Source organism: Cyanistes caeruleus, chromosome 4 (genome assembly GCF_971803275.1).
Source record: "Cyanistes caeruleus chromosome 4, bCyaCae1.hap1.1, whole genome shotgun sequence".
Classification (NCBI taxonomy): Eukaryota; Metazoa; Chordata; class Aves; order Passeriformes; family Paridae; genus Cyanistes; species Cyanistes caeruleus.
Window position 1 is genome coordinate 28,438,625 of NC_141704.1, and position 22,432 is coordinate 28,461,056.

At 39.0% G+C, this 22,432-nt stretch overlaps 1 protein-coding gene across 7 annotated transcripts in view; it reads left to right on the forward strand.

Annotated features, from left to right (window-relative positions):
* The window catches only part of TXNRD1 (thioredoxin reductase 1), a 46,593-nt gene extending 31,211 nt beyond the window's left edge, over positions 1-15,382 (forward strand). For all 7 annotated transcript variants that reach the window (XM_086887168.1, XM_086887170.1, XM_086887166.1 and 4 more), the window contains 7 exons: positions 946-1,038; positions 2,736-2,812; positions 4,449-4,605; positions 6,713-6,820; positions 8,177-8,272; positions 10,430-10,564; positions 13,700-15,382. In XM_086887168.1, coding sequence (XP_086743294.1) covers positions 946-1,038; positions 2,736-2,812; positions 4,449-4,605; positions 6,713-6,820; positions 8,177-8,272; positions 10,430-10,564; positions 13,700-13,768 — 735 coding nt within the window. In that variant the 3' untranslated portion in view covers positions 13,769-15,382. The remainder of the gene's footprint in view (positions 1-945; positions 1,039-2,735; positions 2,813-4,448; positions 4,606-6,712; positions 6,821-8,176; positions 8,273-10,429; positions 10,565-13,699) is intronic.
* The last annotated feature ends 7,050 nt before the right edge of the window (positions 15,383-22,432 follow it).

Genomic DNA, 22,432 nt, shown 5'->3' on the forward strand with positions numbered 1-22,432 from the left:
CAGGCTCCTCCATCCTGTTTTGGGCAGTTCATTGCCACAGTCACAAAATGCACTTCTGTGTATTTTATCCTGTCCCTTCAATATATGTCTTTGATTTCATTGGGAATAAAATATTTGGCCCTTTTTCCGACTGAGAATATCCTTCAGCTTAAGGTACTGGGTAGGTTTTTAGCAGGTTTTCTCATCTCTTTCAGACACTGTGTTTGAAGTCATGCATGTTGTGTTTATTAAAACCCTTTGTTGGGACTTTTGGAGGCAGAAGATGAATTATTATAAATAATGCTGCCTTTGAGCAGAAGCACTTGAGTACAGTGATCCTTTAAATCTGGTAGGAGAGCTCAGCTGGCTTTTCTAAATTAAAAAAAAAAGGACAAGACTAAAAACTTCATCAAGAACTTTGCTCTTTCTGCCTCTAAATATTGAACATTAAGTAGGAACAAGGGTGTTATTGAAAAGTACCTTTTAATCTGTAGGATGAACACTAAAATTTCCCAGAATTATGTTAAGTGTTGCACACTTACATATCTTTGTATGTACTGCTGAGGGCTTTCTATGACAGTGGCTTCCCATGGGTGAAGGGAATGATGGCAGCACTTGGAGAAAATGTTTGATGGTGTTTCCAGGCCTTGTAAGAGTTTTCTTCCTACTCATTTTCTCTGTCCCCAGTGAATACAACAGGTCGTATGATGGGCTTTGACAAGAACTTAGCCATCAATCCACTTACATGAACAGAGATGAGATTTTGTTATGTTGGTCATAAGAATAAACACAGGGACATAAAAAACCACATTAAAATATGCAAGTATAAATGTAAAGAATCTTTAGAGTAAGTGCCTAATTTTAAATGGTTAAAACTCAATGATATGTGATGGGAAAAATATATATATGTATATTTTTATTTGAAACTTTTTTTTTTTACCCCATCCAACCCCCAAAATGTTGTAGATTGAACAGGTTGAGGATGGAACTCCTGGAATCCTGAAAGTTACAGCCAAGTCCACAACGGGGGACCAAGTAATGGAAGGGGAATACAATACTGTGAGTCCTGTCTATATGCATGAAGAATGTGAAATAGCCTTCCATTAAATGTTGGTATTTTGTGGGGTGTTTTTAACCACACTTCAGATTTTTAAAAATTATTTCAGCTATTACAATGTGCTAATTGCACACAATCAGCAGGTGATTAATCTGGAAATAAAAGTTCCAAAGTCAATTGTTATTTTTCCTTGCCAAATCAGTTTTCATGCTTTTGAAGCCTGTTGCTTAGCTTAGGGGTGTAGATGAGCTTGGTCCTGTGGAATCAGTTGCAGGATTTTTTCCCAGTGGGATATTTGTAATAAATGATAAGTAATGATTTATAATAGCTTTCATAGTAATTAGGGCATGTTTTGTACTTAGCACAACTGAGTGACATGTCATCTTAAGACCTGTTGTTGACACATCTTCACCAACACAGCTAATGCCCTGTGGCAAGTCAGTCAGGAAACTTCACTGCACACTTAAAACAGTAAAATTACAAAGTGCAGGTGTGGTATTGTATGTTTGACTGACTGTTTCCATCACACCTCACTCCACTAATTTTCATAGGCCTTGATGCTGAAAGGAGAAAAAACAATTAGTGAATAGAGTATTTGGAACCACACAGAATGCGTAAAGACAGGCCAGCCTGGGACTTCAGACTGCAAATACTCTGTGCCAGTGACCTTGTTTAACTGTACAGTGCATCAGTCATCCCCTAGCAAGGACACACCTCAGTGCATCTGGGGGCCAACACTGTGGGAAAGTTTAACAATGGCAGCAGAGCTGTTGCACAGGGTTGTAATACTGGGTTTTTTTCTAGTCCATAATCATGAAAGCTTTTCAGCAAGGAAATCAATACCATCCTTCATTAAGGAAACTTCTGGTTTCTTATTGCTACATCTTCACTGAAATGCTGTCACTCCTCATAGAAGCTGTGAGCTCTGTGTGCTGCATTTTAAGACCTTCAGCTCTGAAGATATTGTGTGTTTGATCATCTCTAAGACCTGAAAGAGATCTTGGGATTCCTTCAGGACAGTTTGTATGACAGTTGTCATATGAAAAGCATTATATAGTTATCTGGGCAGTTGTCCAAGACTACAAAGCATGCAGCAATTTTCCTTGTGATAGCAAAAGTTAGAACTTGATTTCTTAAGATAGCGGAGTTGATAGGATGGGTAAGAATTCGGCTTGGTCTGAACAAATGTTCAAACAGATAATATTCAAGAATAATATTCTTCTACAGTGACTTGGCTGAGAGCCTATATAAGTAAATTACATTTTCAGATCAAAAAAACACTATTTTATAACATTTTTATTTGCTTGAGCACCTGAATTTCTTTCCTAAAGAGCCCTTTCCTTATGGAGCATTTTGAGGTCACCTGCTCTGGTAAGGATACAGGATAACACCTTGGTGTAAAACTACAAGAAAATAAAGAATCTGTCCCTAACTAATTGATTTAGAATATTCTTGGGGTATTCTTCTAGGGAAAGCTATTTAACTGTTTTTAATCTTAGCATTGCAACCTGGTATTGTCAGGTCAGGGTGGTAACATGGCTTGTCTTAAACTCTGTGAATGTACAATGGGTAATAAATGTATTCACCTTACTGTGATCAGCCTTAGATACTAATCTCTAATATATCTTGAAGATAATAGCCAAAGGAAAATGCACTTTTGAGTTTCTAAAAATCAGTCATGTGCACTGCTGTTTTGCAGGTGTTGCTGGCAATTGGACGAGATCCATGCACAAGAAAAATTGGTTTGGACAAAGTCGGAGTGCGTATCAATGAAAAGTAAGGACAGACATCTGTGTACAACTCGCTGCTGAGCTTGTATCGTGTACTGTTCTAGTGGTAGTGGTGCAGACATCCAAAAGCTTTGATGAAGAATTTGTCCCCTGTTTGTGTGCACTTGGATGGGAGACCATGTCACAGATATATCTGCATTTTCTCCCATAATACTGCTACATTTGTTTTTTTGTTGCTGAAATGTCAATTTCTAATTCCTGGGAGAAAAAAGTGTCTGTTTCATTCTTTTCAGATTTACAGGTCTATCTTAGCTTCTTTCAGTCATAGCCTTTTCTAGGATCTGTCAGTTGCTGATTTTACTCTCTTTTTCTCTTCTCCTTGCACTCTCTTTTTCTCACCTCCTTGCTTTTATCACCTCTTGGAGCAAAACTCAGTTTGTTCATACAGGCTTTTAGAGCAGTGAGTTTTGTTTATATTTTAATGTAAATGTTACTACATGTTATTTTAAAAGATAAGGTTCAAGTAGCATTCCTTAATCTTCAAAGTGAATTTTTTTAGGTTTTGGAGGGTTTGATTTCTTGACTTGAAGCAACCCTTTGGTACAATCCATGTCTTCTGCATAAGAGTATTTGATGTTTAATGTAGTGAGGTTGTTGCACCAGGGAGTGGAGCTATCAGTAACATTTTCAATATTGGTAACTAAAATATTTTGTGGGCATGTAGGTCATCAGAGATCTTCTCTTTGAAGAAAAGACAAGGGACTGTGACCTTGACCAGTGTGGAGTTTTTATATATGAATGCAGTAACTGATGTTGTCAAGGGGAACAATTGTGATATTCCAAATAAGTGGAAATTTTGGTCCACTCAAAATTGGCAGACCCGTGTTGGCTTGTAGAACAGTACACATCTTTCTGATGTCAGGACACCTATTACTAGCTTAATAGAATGAACTATAAAGTTATTAACATCAACTGTACAATTTTTAACAAATTGAGGAAGTTGGATTTTTAATATAGGAATTACCACTGGTCTCTCAAGTAACTGTGTGACTGTTTCTGTGTCTGTCTGATTAGGTTTCCCTGTTACATGTGTTTCCTGTGGTGATTACTGCACTGTCTCATTTATTGATGAAGTAGGAAATATTAATAATTAAAAACTTCCATTAGCTCAGTGCACTTACAGCTAAAAAGCTTGCTGGCTGTCCCTTAGGTAGGGTGTGTAACAGCTTGACCTGTCTCTGTGTAGGAGCCTGAAGGATAAGTTTCTATAAACAGCTTTAGCCACTGGACTGAAATTTCAGTAGTAGGAAGAATTGTTTTGTCCTACAAATGGAGTGGGAGAACATCTCTTCCTGTCATTTCTGAAAGTTGCCAGTACACAGCTCAGCTGGTAGTAGAGGGAGTTTCAGGGAGAGGTTTATGTTTCATTTCAGTGATTCAGGAGATGATTTGCAGCTTCACAAGCTACCTCCTTATCCAATGTGTGAATTCCTGTAGTTTTGGTCAAATTTGCCCTACTTTATATTCCTGTCCAAGACTGTAAGATTATGTATATGAATTCTTTCCCTCATACTTTACATACAAGTCTTCCTCTTAAAGCTAAGGAGCCTGCAAGGTTATCTACACCTCTAGCCTTCACAGCAGAACACTTAGATCTTTTTTCTTGTTAATTCCGATTGCAGAACGGGAAAAATTCCTGTCAATGATGAGGAGCAGACAAACGTGCCGTATATCTATGCTATTGGAGATATCCTGCAGGACAAGCTGGAACTCACACCAGTGGCAATCCAGGCAGGAAGGTTGTTAGTTCGGAGGCTTTATGCTGGGGCAACCACTAAGGTAAGGAACCACTTGCCACAAAACACTGTCACTGGTCTGCCTCTAAGTGCAGAGTGCAAGTCTGCTTGCTTATGGAAAACCTAGTATAATTTTAAGGATTAGCTTTGATGATCATTTTAATTTTCCCCTGGCAAAGATATTACTGCAGATGTGTTCGGCTAATTGTGTAGGATGAAATTAATACCTTATGGATTAAGCAGTAGTCTCTTTTTTTTTCTTATTAAAAGGGCTCAGTTTTCTCTCCGAGTATAATGATAATGAAATTAACAGAGATCATTTAACTTGTTTTTAATTCTACTGCCTTCCCTAAAAGTCATCAATCTTTCCCATCTTGTTAAGTGCTTTAACACCAATTCAAAAGCAGTTTACTAAACCTACCTACGGTCCCTAAATAGAGTAGAATAGGAGTTTGTGATGTTCTTAATTTTCAGTGTTATTTTCACAATTTTTTTTTTTTACTTCTCATCTGTATGTTTTCAAAGTAATACACATTTCTAATTGTAGTTGAATATGGACACAAAGGAAGATCAGATGTACCAATAACTCAGCACATGTTTATACCTGAGTAGTTGAATGAATATTTTCAGTGTTTATGTTTCATACTAGTGCAGTTCTGGGTTTCAGCCAGGTTATGGTTGTTCAAATGGGAATTATGTGGGTACTACTTTACACCTTATGTTTAAACCAGAAGGAAAGGAGAGTGCCTTTAAAGAACTGTTACACTGATGCTGGTGCTAGTCTCACCTTCATAACCATATGGCATGACCATAAAAGTTTCTCCCTTTCAGAGCTTGCTGTATTCATAGCAAGTTCAACTATCAGCCAGATTTAGAGCTTGATTGAGTTGTTTGTTTTACGTTGGCAGGTATTGCAGTAACAGAACCCTGAATCAGTGTGCATAATGTCATTGAATTAGCCAGGCAAGGTTTAAGAAACTGTAGCAGAAGCCAATTTTTTTTTTTTTTTATTGCTGCAATGCTATGGATATGTCTTGATTTACATTTTATGCCAGATAAGTCCCTCAAGGTACAGAAATTGTTATGCTGCCATGGGAAGCATTCTTACTCAGTGAATCCAAGAAACAAGTAACTACTTAAAAAAAAAAGGGAGTGTGACTTACACTGCCTTTGTAACAAATCTGGAGAAGCTGATTGAAACGTAATGAGTTAGTGTTACAGATAGGTGGGGCAAGAACAGTAATCAGCGTCTTAGTTGATCCCCAGTCACAAAGGAAATTAATTAAGGTTGAAATATATAGAAAATAAAATTACTAGAAATGAAATAAAGCTGACCAACCTGCTAGTCTGCTGGCAGAATGACTCACTTGGTGGCTATGGGAAGAGCAGTGGATGTTTGTTTATTTTGCATCTAGTAAGGGCTTTTGACACTGTCTCCATAATATTGTCATGGACAAACGGATGAATTGCAGGCTGAGTAAGTGGGCAGTGAGGTGGTTGAAACCTGTCGGAACAGACAAACTCAAAGGGCTGTGGCCAGCATTCCAGAGACCAACTGAAGACCAGTCACTGGTGGTGTGCCACAGATTTGGGCTTGGGTCCAGTGCTGTTTAACACCTAAATTAAAGGATCTGGATGATGAGAACAAGTGCACCCTCAGAAAGTTTGGAGATGATACAAAAGTGGGAGAAGTGACAGGTTTTCTCTATCCCCACAAATGGCTGTACTTCATGTCTTTGGTTCTTTTGGCATCACCTAGGTTACAGCAGATAAAAATGAGTTTTGAATTGTAGAGGTTCCCTTGCAGCATTCCCAGGCATGCTTTGTAGAAGTGGTTGAACAGGCTACTTTTTATCTCCAGTTTGACCTGTGATCTGGTACATTTTTAAAATGGGGCACTCAATTTCCTTTTCCATTTAATCAATACTAATGTTAGTGTGGCTTTAAACTGTCTTTTTATTCGTGCTCTAATTAGCACCTGGAATGGACAAGCACAAAACTATACCTTAGTTTGAGACAATTTAAAAAAAACAAAAGACCTTTCAGAATTGGGAATAATCAAGCTTTTCTTGCTGTGTTTCAGACTGCTGTATGCTGGTTTTATTACTGATGTTGTGTGGGTTTTCTGTTTTGTTTTGAATGCTGTACAGTGTGACTATGTGAATGTTCCAACTACTGTATTTACTCCTTTGGAGTATGGAGCCTGTGGGTACTCTGAAGAGACCGCAGTGGAGAAATTTGGGGAGGAAAACATTGAGGTAAATGCCTTAATTTTATCTGGGTTTTAGTTTTCCAGTTTGTAATTTAAAATAATGTTATGAGTCAATTAAAACAGTGTTTTGTGCTTTGATGGAAGGGCAGAAGTGACTAGGTACATTTTTTGTCTTCCTTGGCTGTTCCTAGACATGTTATAAAAATAATCCTCAATTCCAATAGCTCTAATTGAAGATATGTTCTATTTTTGGCAAAGAGGGGCTAAAGGTGGAATATTTGGTTTAAAAAAAAAGAGAGAAAAAGGGTTTCTTTGTGTCTGCAAATACTTCAGGATAAATTTAAGCTGGGTATGTGCTGGAAGCAATACACTGGTTTTAATGACAAAGTAGAGCTTTTGTACCTACAGCATGGCAAATTCCTTACCACAGTGATTTTTATTTTATAAAGCTAAATGTTGCACTAATTTTTCCTGTTTACTTTGACTGTACAAAGAGGTATGTGCTTAATTTTACTCACGTGAGTAATCCCTTTTCATTCCCTGGGATTGCTGGTCAGGAGTGAAATTAGACAAATAAACACTTAGTGCCTGAGGCTGTTCTTCCAAAATGCTGTACTGATCACACTACAGAAAGTATGAGGGGAAGAAATCTCACAATAATCTGAACTTTTATGTCCTGCAAATATCACCTGAGGAGCATTATTTACAGAAATAAGCAAGTAAGTGGTAGTGCATGTAGTTGAGATCTTGTCCCCCTCTTAGCTGACATTTTCTGATTTGGACTGTGGAGAAAAATAAATAAATACAACTCAAAATGGCATTGTGCAAAATTCTGTTAACCTGACCACAGGGAAAAGGCTTAAATGCTTTTCCGCCCTCAAAGTTTGTTTATACGCAGTCAAATTTTTGTCACTGAGTGTAATTCTTCATGTTATATGTGAAACACTGGACCTTTTATTCTGGAAAATGAGTTTTTGATTTTCAAAAAAAATTGTTTTTTAAAGTGTGCACCCAGAAACATTTGTGTTCTGGCTAAGTCCTCATTTAGTGTATTCTGATCTTTTTATTGTGTCACCTTACTGACTTTTGTTTTTGCAAGCCTCAGTAGGATTATTGAGTCACTTGTGATTTTGTAATTTAATAAGAGCACGGAGAACTGTGTCCTGGAAGTCTAATATTCTTATGGCTTCTCCTTTTTAATTTATTGGATGACACTAGTACTTGTTTTGTAGAGACTTCTGTCTTTGGCATTCACTAAAGGAAAAGAATATCATCATAATTTCAGATGTTCTAAGTGCTGTGTACACTGCTTATTATTTAGGACAATCTGTCAGCTTTTGGAAGATTGTGATTTCTGCTTGGAAATGACACAACTCTTTTTTAACCTGTGTTTTATTTCCAGGTGTACCATAGTTATTTCTGGCCACTGGAGTGGACTGTGCCATCCAGAGATAACAACAAATGCTATGCAAAGATAATTTGCAATATTCAAGATAATGTAAGTGCATCTTTCCTTCCAGGGAAAACAGTATCTATTTGTTTATCATAGGAACTGTTGATGACACAACAGCTAAAATAGGTTATTTTTAAAAATTAAAATTAATTTAAATATGCCAACCTTTTTAAGTGTGATAAAGATTTATAGTGATGCATACTTCTGTGCATAGAAAACCAACTCCCAGTAAAATACAAAATTCTGCCATTGCTATTTGTATATGGTACTACTTCTTTATATGTAAAATAAGAAGTAGAGGTCTTTAAGACTGTTCATTAACTTGGAGAAGTGGGCAAATCAGTGCATGTAAAAGTGGTTAGGAGTTTTATTGGTTTATTCTGTCCTCCCCAAACTTGAACATTCTTTTCTGGTAGACTCTTCTCTCTGAAATTGATGTTTCTCAGAAGCCATCACAACTTGTAACCTCTCCAAATTTTATGAGTGTTCATAAAACTCTTGAGCTTGTTCTAACAGGATAATATATCTTGCCTGCACAAATCCCAGGGTGATAATGCCAGGATTATCCTTGGACTAGGATCAAATTTCCTTGCCATGGAAATGTACAGTACTTGCTGAAGCAAAAGCAAAACTAGTAATTGGTTAGAAGAATTGGTGTGCCTATCTCAGAATGATCATAATCTGTTCAATAAAATTTAGTTGATTTTAATAATATGAATTTTTATGAAGAGTAATATTGTATTAAAATGTATTCTTGTTAAGATGGTAGCATAGCTATCTGTCCTATAAGAAAAAAACAAAACTTACTTTACCTATATTAATTTTTCTTAGATACAGATTTATCTTCCTGCAGTCTTTCTAAGCATCATGTCACCATTTCGTAAAATTTGCAGACCTGTCAGGGTTTGCCCATCTTCTGTTTCTGGAGGAGTTTGCAGTAGTGTGGAACCTTTGGCTATGCTCTAATCCAAAGCTATTTAAGAAAATGCAAAGGTTTAGTGGTGATTTACAGTGTTTAATTAATTTATTTTCACTTCTTGTCCTAAAAATTTGAAATGTGTTTGAACATCTAGGGGTAGTGTTGAAAATTACCCTGGGAAAAAAAATAGTTCAATAACTATTTATAACTCTCATTGCCTTGGTTTCATTACTGTGGTTTTATTTCTATGTATGTCCATATTTTTAAAGGAAAATAAGGATAATTCCATTTTACTTATTACTCAATTATAGCTTTTCTTATACAAATAAGTCCTGTGGTAAATCTCAGTCTTCAGACTTACTGAAAGAATAAAAATCTTTCAATAGTACCCACTATACCCAATATATGTGATATTTAGCTGGAAGAGCAGGTAACTTTCGATACTCAACTGGGCTACATCTATGCTTACCAAAATCTGATGAATTCCCTGAAGGCCACTAAAGCCCACAGCAGTTGACATGCACTAGATTTTCTTGTTTTTCTCTTTAAGAAAACCAGGTCAGGTCAATACAGCTTGTTCTGTCATGTGTTTTCTGAGGATATATGGGCAGTGTGGTATGTTCTGCAATTGAACAGGAATATAGATAGGAGAAGTGCGAATAGTACCTTTCTTGTAACTGGATGTTTTTTTTGCCAGTCTCTAAGTGTATTATCTCCCACTGAAAGCCAGCACTGCCACAAGAGTCATGGGCAGTTCAGTTCTAATAGACTTGCCATGTCTGGTTGGCCACAATTTCAGCTTGTGGTCCTTTCCTGTGAGCAACTATCAAACTGAAAATTCCAACAGATACTGACCATGTAGCCACCAACCACAGGCCCTTTTACCGAAAACCTTTGTGCAGGGTGCTCACCTTTACTTAGGCAAGTGTTCTGTTGGCATGAATGGAATAACTCACCTGAATAAAATTTCAGACACATCTAATTGAGCACAGACCATGGGGTGTGTTAAATTTGCATGCTTTTGATGTACTCCTGTACAAAACTTTGTAAGAAAGCTGACTCCTGAGTTCCTAGTTGAATCTTTGGAGAGAGAGAGAGAACAAAATTATACCATCTCACATCTGTTGGTGCTAATGATAGTTCACATTTTAGTGGTTACATTAATTTGTGATACATTTTGTGAGCTGATTAAATTATATACTCTGAATAAGAAAACTTTACACGTTGTCTAAAGAGATCTAAATTCATGACTGTGCTTGCATTTGATTATCTTCCACATTTAGGAGAGAGTAATTGGTTTCCATGTCCTTGGTCCACATGCTGGAGAAGTCACCCAAGGGTTTGCAGCTGCTATTAAATGTGGGTTGACAAAAGAACAGCTGGACAGCACCATAGGAATTCATCCTGTCTGTGCAGAGGTTTGTATACAAAGTTACCTCAAAGCCCAGCTTTCATGGCATTCTGGGGTAAGGTGTTGGAAATCTGAATAACAGAGCTCTATTAAAGAGGTCCAAATTTGCAGGAAGGTACGGGGGGAGGAAAGGGGAGGAAATTACCTGATTTTAATATTTAGAATTCTAATACTTAGGTTTAGTGTGGGATATTTAATTTTTTTCCTTTTATTGTGTTCATTTGTGAAAAGTTTATGGCTTCCCTTAGTCCAGCTCTCTGTCTATTGGGGAGTATAGAATATTTTCTCCCACTCAAGATTATGAAGGCTTCACATACTGTATCTGCTGAAGTGGTTGTCAAAGCTAGATTAATGTGCTCAAAATAGGGTTACAAACTGGTGCTGGGAAAGAGGACATGACAATTTTTCTGTTAAACTCTATCCTCTTAGAGATCTTTGCTTTATCCTGTAGGCTTTCAATTCATGAAGCCACACAAATATTTCTTCTTTTTATCTTGCTGTTCCACTTTAATGAAGAGCTCAATTTGGTCCTGCAGATGTGGGACAGCTCCTCCCAGATGTGAATCAGAGATTGATTTCAGTAGCATTAAGACCAGTTTATATTAGCTGAGGATCCCTGAAAGCTTGTTTATGACCTGTGTAAGTCTTTGTACAGAATCTCATGTTGTGTTAGAAGTAAAGCATTGCAAGGGTGCACCAGGATGCTGCTCTGCAGAAGTGACATCAGCCTCTCATTTCCTGTTTTCAAGGTGGTTTAGTAAAAGCAAAGAACTCCATTAAGGGAATGGACTGCTAGCAGTCTGAATCCTCTACAAAGCATCCAAAATATAGATTCTGTTCTTTGTAGTGCCATCTAATGGTGTTCTTGGAGACCCTTGAAGAGGGGTAGCAGGTCCTTATCTTACCAGGGGCCCTGTGGAGATCTCTGAGGGAGGCATTCAAAACCTGTGAACTCAAGTGGGGTATTAGCATATGCAGTGTGAAGAGAGGATGAGAGTCATAATTTATTCTGGACATCTGAGCTGCTAAAATTGAAACTGAATAGAATGATGATTAGACATAATTCAGGGAGGTAATTTCAGATAATCATATTTGTTTGAGTGGGGGAGGAAGAAATTGGCTAAGGAGAAATATGCTATTTAAAAGCTCCAGGGAACAGCGATCGTTTTTAGTGACAGTCTTCAAAAGGGCTTTTTATGCTTTTACTTAATTTAATCTCTTGAGCAGTAAACAAAAATCAAAGTGCAAGATGGCACTCTTTGATTAGAAAAATGCTTGAAAACTGGGATTTGTGAGGAATGAGCATATTGGATGAGTAGAACGACGGATAATATCATTGTTATTTTTGTTACATCACTGTAAAAGTTAAAGAAATGAAGTCTGATTTGAACAGGAAAGGGGCAGTGTTATAGGGTCAAGTGCTGACATCTTCACTGATACTAGTATTAATTAATTGCTAAGTCTCCTATGAAACATGGTTTATTCCACTTGAAGAAAACCTTAAGACTGAGGGTACCATCCTCACTGCTTACAGATTAGAGCCAGATTTCCCTTCTCTTTTGGAGCAGCATTTTATTCTGCAGAAAACAGGAGCTCAGAATAGAATTTCTTGCAAGGTTAAGTCCAAACAACTGCAAGCACAGAACTGGTAGGACCTCAGCCCTACAGAGAATTACATCTGAGCCTCAACTGCACTGTGCTGCCTGAAATTCAGGGGGTACTATTGATCATCTGTAATGGAGAAAAACTATCTTCTGAAAGCTGGGGTGATTCTTCCACCTAATGACGGCTTTACAGCCACTGGATCTCTAAGGTTTGGTCTTCACTTGAGTAACGAACAGATTCTGTCCAAAAATACGTGTTTCCAACCATTATCAAATGACTCCAGCTGGCTTACTAGGGAGCAGTGTGGTCCCCTCCCACACCTGGAGCTTGCAGTCTGGCCAGAAGGAAAGCAGATAAATTTCATGCTTTTTAATCTTGATCTTTTGAAGTGAAATAATAATAAATGAAGACTCCCATATGTTATGAGGCTGTGGATCAGAAATAAAGTCTTCAAACCCCTCTCTCAAGACATGCACTTGATTTTAGATAACTCACTGCTCTTCTGCCATATATATTAGGCATGCATTTCTCTTCCTGGTTTGTGTATAATGCTTTACATGCTTATAGAAAATGGAAGAGGTTTATAATTTATTGATGTTTTTCTCTGAAGAGCTGCTAGCAGCAAAGCTTCTACTTAGAGAAATATAGGTCTTTCTGATCCCCATTATCTTTAGATACTTCAGTGTTATTTGCATAGCTGAAATGTGTATGTACTATATTCTATGCTAAGTTTATTCTTCCTGAGAGATGGCTTTGAAGATAACTAATTATTGCAACTTTGAAGCATTTAGATAGCAGTGGTTTTGATTTCCTTTTTTCCTTTCTGTGTTATAGGTATGCTAAACCATGCAATTATTTGCATAGTAAAGTACCAGTATTAAACAAGTTTTTGTAGAATTTTCCTTCTGAAATTTTAATCTGTTAATTTTACAATAATTATTTAGGAATAATATATATATATGTTGCTTTCTTAATGAAAGTGACTTGAAAGCAGTAAAGATTGAAATTGTTCAAACCAGTTTTACTCAGTGTTTTCACAGCTATTGTTGAGAGGACACAGATCCCAGACATAATACCTTCATCAGCAATCACTTCCACATTTCTATAATGTCTAGAAAGGCACAAAGGCAAAATTCTCTCCAAATGCCCAGGCCTTGAGTTAACTTCACTTTCCCAAGCAAAGAAGTTTTCTTTGAGCCATAAAGACACTTATTCATTAGGGGTACTGGAGTTTATTATTGCTGAGCTCGTTCCCACTGTAAAAACTTAGGAACATTAAGATGAGAGGTGGTATAAAGTCATATGGCTTCCTTAATTCCTTCTTTTCCACTGTAAAAGGAAGAACATAAGCTAAGTGAGGAAAACAAAAGTTATTTGTATGGGTGTGTGCTGTTTAATTGCAAGGAGTTTAAATGTATGATTTTCATTATTATTTTCTTGCTTTAAGGAATGGTTGCTGTTTTGAGCATCATGCCTGAATTAATCTTCCAGGAAAATAAATTTAGCCATACTAAGAGTCTTCTTTCTTTGTCTCAAGGTATTCACCACCCTGTCTGTGACTAAGCGTTCTGGTGAAAGCACAACTGTGAGTGGATGCTGAGGTTAAATTTCCCCATTCTTGCTATTGCCAGAGACTGACTTTCATCACGGTGTCTGACTCCTGCAATTCAGAACGAAGGTTTTGGGGGAAATGGCCCTTGGACACCTGCAAAAATGTGTAGAGCTTAACCTGGACATTCCATCATCCTAAGGAGAAGAGCTCTGTGGGAGTTGGTTACTTGTGGTGCCTGGCTGGCAATTAGCAATGCAATGGGAATCTTGACTGTTGAGCTGGTGATTAGCAGAGCATTTAATGAATGCTTTCATGAAGTCATAGCCTGAAGCCTGCATTGTCTGGTGGGCAGTGATGGAAGAACTGCTAGCACAGCTGGACAACAGCTGTTTTGGTTTGGCTTTATTCCTCTCTAGTTTCTTTCCTGAGCATTCCTTTCTAGTTCTTTCTAGAACAAAGAACTATCCAACTCGGAAAAATCCCCTGTAATTCAGATAAAACAGCTCCTTTTGTGTCTGGGTCATGACACAGCAAATTGGAAGGTCTCCTCATGAGCAAGCACTTTTCCAGCTCACATGCCTATGGAGGGCAAGTTCTACTTGTTTGATCATGAGGAAGAAAATATCCTTGGGAAAAAGTTTAGTGCCACCTAAAATAACATACTTCTCACCTTCCAAACTGGCTCCATTGTGACATTGTGACTTTTTATTTAGAAAGCCTTATACATGAAAACATTATTCTCAGTGAGAAAGGAAAATAATTTATTAAGGCCTTTTGATACAAACAGTTGTTGTGTTTCTTCCCTGAAATCATGCATATAACGCAGATGTGATGCACAGATGTGAGCTCTCCTTGAAGCTTATGTGATTATAATGAATCTGATTTGGAGCTGACAGAATTCAAGTGTTGAATGTATTGTACTTCCAAGAACTTTGTGCAGCTTCATTAAATTTGAGTAAATTTCTTTCTTTCCAGGTGACCTATCATAAGCTGCTCTGTTTCAGGTCTAAACTGGCCACTTTGAACACAAAAGTATTGAGATTTCCTGGAGCCCTTAGAATTGAAAAAAATACACAACCAAACAACAACCACTCAAAACCACCAAACAAACAAACCCTCCAGCCAAACTCCAAAAACCAATAGTGAAAAATCTGTTGTGTAGATAGAGTCTAAAAGTTCTATTTAGTTCCATGTGTGCTATGTTTTATATTTAATTAAGAAAACAATACTTTTAAAACAGAGGTTTTAATGAAATACCAGATTCTTCCCTCCTGTGTTGGATAAGCTGCATATTTATTTGTCAATAAATGGCAAAAATGTCTCTTTGTAATGGAAATGAATATGTTTTCTGATCTATTTTTCCATTTCCTTCTCTTTTAGCAGAAATGTTTGGATTACTTTTATTAAATGGTTCTTGGGAGTTCAGTAGTGTGGTGAGAATAGGGGTTGAATTCCCCCACCCTGTGGGCAGAATGCCTTATGCCTAAATTCCTACCTGGTAACAAATTCTGGTTTTTCTACTGATATTTCTAAAATAGTGTTGTGAGTTATTTTTATAAACCCATAACTGAAGGATTTTTAAATGTGTTTTGTATGGCATGGTAACTAGAATGGTCTGTGATGGTATTTTTCTGGCCAGTTTAATAAATAAACCAATTTGCACAAGCAGATTCTCCTTTTGATGCCTCTTCCAAGCAGACACCGGGGGACAGCAAGGCAAATGTTTTTTCAAGGGCCAGAAGAGGGCACCATGATAAACCCAGCTTGATTTGTCTTTGTCTCTTGCATTTTGAAGGTAGATATTTCTCTGAAAAACAGAGCATTTGTTTTACATGTTAAACATTTGAGAAAGACATACTTTGAGAAGGACATACTTACAAATAGAAGATCATTACAAATAAAAGATAATTAGGAAAAAATCTTTCACTATTTTCACCAGCTGCCATCCATGTAAGTTCTGAAAACCCAGGAGTGCAGTTGGGCTGTTGGGCAGCGTAGCTGCTCGTGTTTAAGCACATGGATAGTAGCATTTTCAAGCAAGTGTATAAGAAAATCAGCTCCTGGAGATCAGGATCCTTTATTTCTTGGAGGGAATAAAGATATGTATGAGCTTGGCTTTGCAAGGCTGGACCTGCACATATCTATTCTTATTGGTCATGTCATCAATTAATGATGCATGTTTCTACACTAATTGCTTACAGTTCCATAGGTGTTTGGTTTAATTACTTCTATTTTTATTTTAAATTTAGAATTGTGAGACCTTTATTGATAGGGCTTTTTCTATCAATTCTCCATAAGGAAGACATTTTCTGTTGTGTATTTATGTCATCTGTGCATGATGATAGAATTATATTATAGTATATAATATATTTTCACATAAGTATTTATTAAATGCCAAGCATAAGTGTTCTGTGTTTTTATCAAATTAAGCATACTTTGGGTATTGCATGCTTTGGAAGCACACACTAGAAAATTTACTAAGCTAATCAGTATTTATGTTCGGCTCATATTTATTTGTTATTAACATTTTTGGATGCTCTTATGTGAGTCAGTATCATCCTCAGATACTACAGGTACAAACATTAGCAGGAAGTTTAACAGATTTGAACAGGGAATTTAATAGAGTTTCACAGACAGTTACCAGAATTTCCCCCTCTTTTTTTCCCCTCTTTTTCCCCCCTCTTTTTTCCCCCTCTTTTTTCCCCCTCTTTTTTCCCCCCTCTTTTTTCCCCCTCCTTTTTCCCCCTCTTTTTTCCCCCTCTTTTTTCCCCCCTCTTTTTTCCCCCTCATTTTTCCCCCTCTTTTTTCCCCCTCTTTTTTCCCCCTCATTTTTCCCCCTCTTTTTTCCCCCTCCTTTTTCCCCCTCTTTTTTCCCCCTCTTTTTTCCCCCCTCTTTTTTCCCCCCTCTTTTTTCCCCCTCTTTTTCCCCCCCTCTTTTTTCCCCCTCTTTTTTCCCCCCCCTCTTTTTTCCCCCTCTTTTTTCCCCCGCTCTTTTTTCCCCCTCTTTTTCCCCCCTCTTTTTTCCCCCTCTTTTTCCCCCTCTTTCCCCCTTCATCTCTCTTTCCCTTCGTCTCCCTTTTCTTTCCCTTTTTTTTTTCCTAAAGCTCCCCTGCCCCAGCTGTTCATTCCCTTTTTATCCCTCTCCCCTTGGCGTGAGTTGTCTAAGCACTCCTAACTTTGCTGTAAGTCCTGCATTCCAACTTGCACCCCACTTTCCCTCCTTTGAGCCCTGCTGCCTTCCCAGAGCCCCAGTGCAGAGCTGTAGGATGGGCAGTTCCTGTGTCAGACAAGGTGGATTTCCCGGAGATGCTGTGGATGCTGGAGATTTTTTGACAGGGTTGGTGTCTTGCTGTGCTGTGTGGGATGACCTTGCACTCACAAAGCCTGTTACTGATCCTGTCTCTGGCTGTGCCAGAAGGAACCAGATGGCTGAGTCTTTTACACAAGACTTGATAGACACCTCTCAGGTCAAAACAGGGTATAAATATTCGTGGAAAATGTCAGCCCTGCAGAGAGTGAAGTTTCAGAAGCCCTTTCTCTTTGATGACCGGCTTTTCTGACTGCTCAGTTGTCCTCGGTGTGGGATGTGTGAGACTGTTCTTGCCAAGGCCAGTTTGGCCTCCAGAGAGAAATTAAACCTGAAAAGTACAAACAAAAAACCTAGAAAGAAGGCACGAGGGGCTCTGCCATGCCACTGGCCTTCCTTCTTCATGCACAAAATGGCAAAATGCTTCTGAAGTATTTCTGTCCTGAAGGCAACCATTTGTGCTGTGATGGATAGCAGAGGGCTTGGTGGGGGGGTATGGCTGAGAGTGCTCCCAAGATTCCATGGAATTTGGGAAATGCAGGAGGGCCTCTGCAGTGAGGGACTGCCCTTCAGATGGGCCCATCCTGCAGGTCTGGTGGGAGCCTGAGGATCTGAATATGTTTGTTTTCCTTTTATTTGCCAAATGCTCCTGACCCATGTTCTGTTGTGCAGAATTTGACATTAGACATACGATTTCTTTTTCATTCAATACTCCTTTTTATGTCTTTTTTTCTACAAGCTGGAAATTTTCCTAGTTACAGACTTGTCTGAGGGAGTTCTCCCAGTGCCTTTTTTGCATCTTAAAATCATGAAATAAGGTGACACAAGGTGGGGTGTATATCAGGACAGAGAGGGAGGGCTTCCCTTTCCCCTAGCATGACTTTCCCCTTTCCTTTCCCCCATGTGACTGGCCTTGCTCAGCACCACCGGTGACTCCTGACCTGCCCCATGGTGTTGGCGGACCCTCAGGTGCCAGCAAGGGATGCTCTTCTGCCAGGAAGGCCATGCTGTGGGTGGATCCCTTTAGTGTGCCCATCCCCTGCTGCAACTGGCCATCATGAACTCAGAGAAGTATCCATCTCCTTCTTGAGACTCCAACAGAAGCTGACTTAGGCACATATTGACAAATCTGCAGCTAAACCCCAGATCCTTCTTTTCTCTGTATATACTTGTCTCACCAAGTGATTCTTTCCTTGAAAATAGGTTTTATCTTAGGTTAGGCACAGACTAAATTGAGCTCTGCCTTTTCACTTGCTTTCAAAAATACATGGTAACACATTTAGCCTGAAGATCTGCTTTCCCTCTTAATGTCAGTGTAAATTGACCACCCATGATGAGAAGTGTGCTTATGGCATGCTGTGTGATGTGAGGTAGGCAAAAGTGGTGACTTGCTTTTGGATTTGACCCAGAGTAGCTTTTCATACTCTGGAGCTTCTGCACAATTACACATATCTGTATTTATGTACAAATATATACATGGACATATAAATGAACTGTGGGATGAGGCAACTCAAGGTCTTTGCAGCCAAATTTTCTCTTGGGTGACATTTTGGGGTTGCTACATCATGGAAGGAGGGAAGATGCAGAGAGAGAAACTGCATGATGTGAGGTGTCTGGTGGACCCAACACCCCCAGCATATCTGAAAATACAAGCTCATGACTTGCTTTAACTTTCTCTGGGGTGTGGGGGGCTACGATGGTGCTGTGTGTGGAAGAGGGCATGGCAGGTCAGCACCATGGTGCCAGAGAAAGGGGGGGGATACAGAGAGACCACACCACCCTTATTTATGTTTTTCTTGGCTCTGCAAGCACCATTTCTTCCTTAGCTCTACAGCTGCTAAAAATAACCATACTAAATTAATGACTTGTATTAAACTGTTAAACTTGCACTGGTCACTCCAACATGACATGCCAGAAGTCCTGCTTATTGCACATTTAAAGCTTATGTCCTCCAGCTTTTTTTTGGTAGCTGAAGTTGGACAGGTAATCCTGACTGTGGAGTCATTGGCTTTTTCTTGGAGCAGTGATTTCTTGGAGGAGAGTCAGCTACAACCCAGGGAAGGTAGAAAGGTGTCCATGTCTGAGGTGAGTAGTCTCCCTGAGGGCTTCAACAATGGACTTGTGGGTTATTTCTGGAGGACATTTGATAAGCAGAACTTGTCCCAGAGCTGAGGGGAGTGAAGGCAGCATGTCAAGGTTATTTCTGCAGATCACCTCCCCTCCTGAGCACTCTGAGCAGCTCTTACTGCAGGGCCAGAAGAGGAAGCAAAGCAGTAATCTGTTAACCCCTTTAAACGTGTTATTTTAATGAGTCTGACAGGTGAGTATCAAGCCTATGTTTATTTCTCTGCTATCTGAGGTACAGTGTTGAAAGAAAACAATAGAAAATGTATGGGAGCCACAGCTCAGTGCTCAGGCAGCTCTTGGGCTCTTTTTAATGCCTGGGGCCAATTAAAGCACAGTTGTTAGGCTGGGACACTTGATGGGAAGTATGTTGGGGTGTGTGCATGTACGCCTTTCGATTTAAGAAGATAAAAATTAAAAATGTGTGTCAAAGCAAGAGATAGACTTCTTACTAGGCTGGGGATGTGTACATGAACTATCACTGTGAAGTACCTTTGCAGGTGAAGGCATGGTGGAAATCAAAGCAGCCTGAAAATAAAACCAGTGGGGAAGTTGCCATAAAGCACCTTAAAATAGTGCCTCTGTTTTAGACAAGCTGCCTCCTACAAATTAGACAGAAGAAAAGCAGTGCACTCAGGAAATGTGAAGTGCTACTGATTTTCTTAGAGCAAGAGGCATGGTACCAACAGCTATTTAAATGTTGCAGAGCTTCAACACTCTGAGTTGATACATGCTTACTTTTGCTTTAATCTGCTTGTCTTTCTTCTCCCTTTTTTGTTGTTTTAGACTTGCCTTGTGAAGTTCTCCCAGCAAGTGTTTTTAGCAGTCCTTAAATCATAAAACTTGTGGGAAAGGCAAACAAGGAGCAAGGATTCATCATTTCTCACCAGAGAAGAGCTATGGCTGAAGCAGTCAAGGAAGACTGGGGTTTTCTGCATTACACATAACTAAGTGCAAGTCACTGTCATGGTATGTTATAATCTAAAAATACGCCTATGTTGAAAAAGAGATTAATTGTTCACATACAGAGTGGGGGTTAGTAAAATCTGATTGTAGTTTATGGTGCAGGATGCCCTTACACCTCTAAGTGCTGGAAGCTTGGGTAGGAATCCTACAGGAAACATCACTATATATCCAATATGGGGTTTCTTATATGACCTTTAACTAATCATTTTTTAGTGAAGTGGTTAGACCTGCAGTTTACATGAAGGTGTTTTGTCTCCTTTTTGGAGTGGTTCTAGTACTATGCAGATGTTGCAAGGTGTGCTCATACTGCTGTTTGAAGAACATTCAATTCTCCTCCAGTAGTGCCATGAGATGAATCAATGTCTCTGGTATGTAAAAATGACATCATCCTGTCTAAGATATTTCAGCTGAGAGTTGTTAACACTGCTCTTATATGTGAATTCTCTCATGTACAGCTGCTGTGGAGTCCCCCGTGTGTCTGCGCCTGCCCTGGCTGATGACATCAAACCCTGTGGACAAGGAAGAATTACAATAATTCTTTCTGAAGGGTGGTTTGTACTGGACACTGCAAGCTCAGTTACCTTCTGAGCTCACTGCTTACATAGTTCTGTGGAGAAAGGAGCTCTCCCCAGCTGGCCCTGCATTCATCTGTTTTTCAGTTTGGTGGGTTTTCTTTTCAGACCTTCTCTCCTTCTTTCCTGAAAGAGGATAAACCCGCCCAAAACAAACAGAAACATTAAATTGGTTAAGAAAATGAACATAGAAATTATTAATGAGGGGCTGTGTTATGCCCTCTTTTCTTCTTCCCTGCGATAATTGTCTGAGGTCTGAAGTGGCTCACCAAGAAGCCAGATGAGCAGTAGAGGAAGTAGAGGAAGATGGAATGGGAGGACAGGAAGGTTGGGTCAGCTCTTTTGGTAGAACTCATCTCACACACCAGCTCAGTCCATTTCACCTCCAGCAGACACAAAATTCACTGCCTAATGCCTGTGGAGTAGAACTTTCTTCTTAAACTTGACTGGTGAATTTCCAGTAGATCCCCAGGTAATTTTAGTTTTAAGGATGATTTACTGTCTTTCAGTTCACAGTGGTTTGCAAGCAAGCTATTAGACTTGGCAGTATTACTCATTGCAGCTCCAGGACATTGTGAATGAATTCTGTAGAGCTAGAATGACTGACCATGGCACAGGGACTCGGTAATTGGTTTGTTTGAAAATTTCCACACAAGTTTCTTTTCTCCCCAAGGCATGAATCTCTACATCTGCACTGCTCTGAAATCAAAACCAAACAGGAAATCTCTGCTGCTTGCAATTACAGTCCCATCTGTAATCAGCACATTTATGTAGAGCAAAGGTTCTCATTCTTCAGTGTTGGCTTCCTACCACTCAAGTTTTCTCACTGACTTAGAGTGAAGGAGGTGGCAGCCCTGTCCCACAGCTTCTAAGAGACTGTGATAGTGTTCTCAGATTGTGGTGGGGCTGGCCATCTCTGTTCTGGGACACCAGGCTGCAGGGGAGGCAGCAACACAACAGCAACTCAGTCACTATTGAAGCTCTGGGGGCATTGCAGATTTGTGTATAGTTGTCAGAAATTTCAACAGCTTGTTTACTTGTGACTTCTCATACTCACTGATGAACATAAAATTCCACAGACACAGTCTTTTGGTAGCATTTGGCCCTTTCCTTGCAGTGGGTGGAAGTGAAGAGATTTATTGACTAGTGCTAAGGGGGATAGGGAGAGTAAGATGCATCTTGCCCTTGAAGATCTTTGTCATTACGTTTAAAATAAAATTCCATCTGAATTTTACATGGTGTGGGAATTTAGCACAGAGAATTAGCTATCTACCTGATCCATGCTCATTCCTAATCACCAAACATGATAGCAAATACTCAGTGTCATTTAGTAGAATGTTGTACTAAGAGTCTGAAATTTTCTTCTGCAGAACAGTTTTTTTCTCCAATGGCACCAGTGATATAAAACTTCCACAGCTGGGAGAGGATTTTTCTCACACTGAGGTGGGTCAGAAATTGAATCCATTTATATGTCGTCCTTAATGCACATTTTTGTATTACTTTTGTTACAATTCCAGTGTCAGCCAAGACTCAAGCTGGCTTGGCATACAATAGTACCAGTGGCAGTCCAAATTTCTGGGTCATCCTGTGCTTTCTGCATAATTTGGAAACTGAAGATGCAAGTGCCTAGGACACAAGAGATGTTTTCCTGTCTGGAGGTACTGGTATCTTTCCACAGGTTATAGCAGAAGCCATCATTATAACTTAAGATGAGAAACCACCTTTTTAATGGCTAAAATCATGGAGACA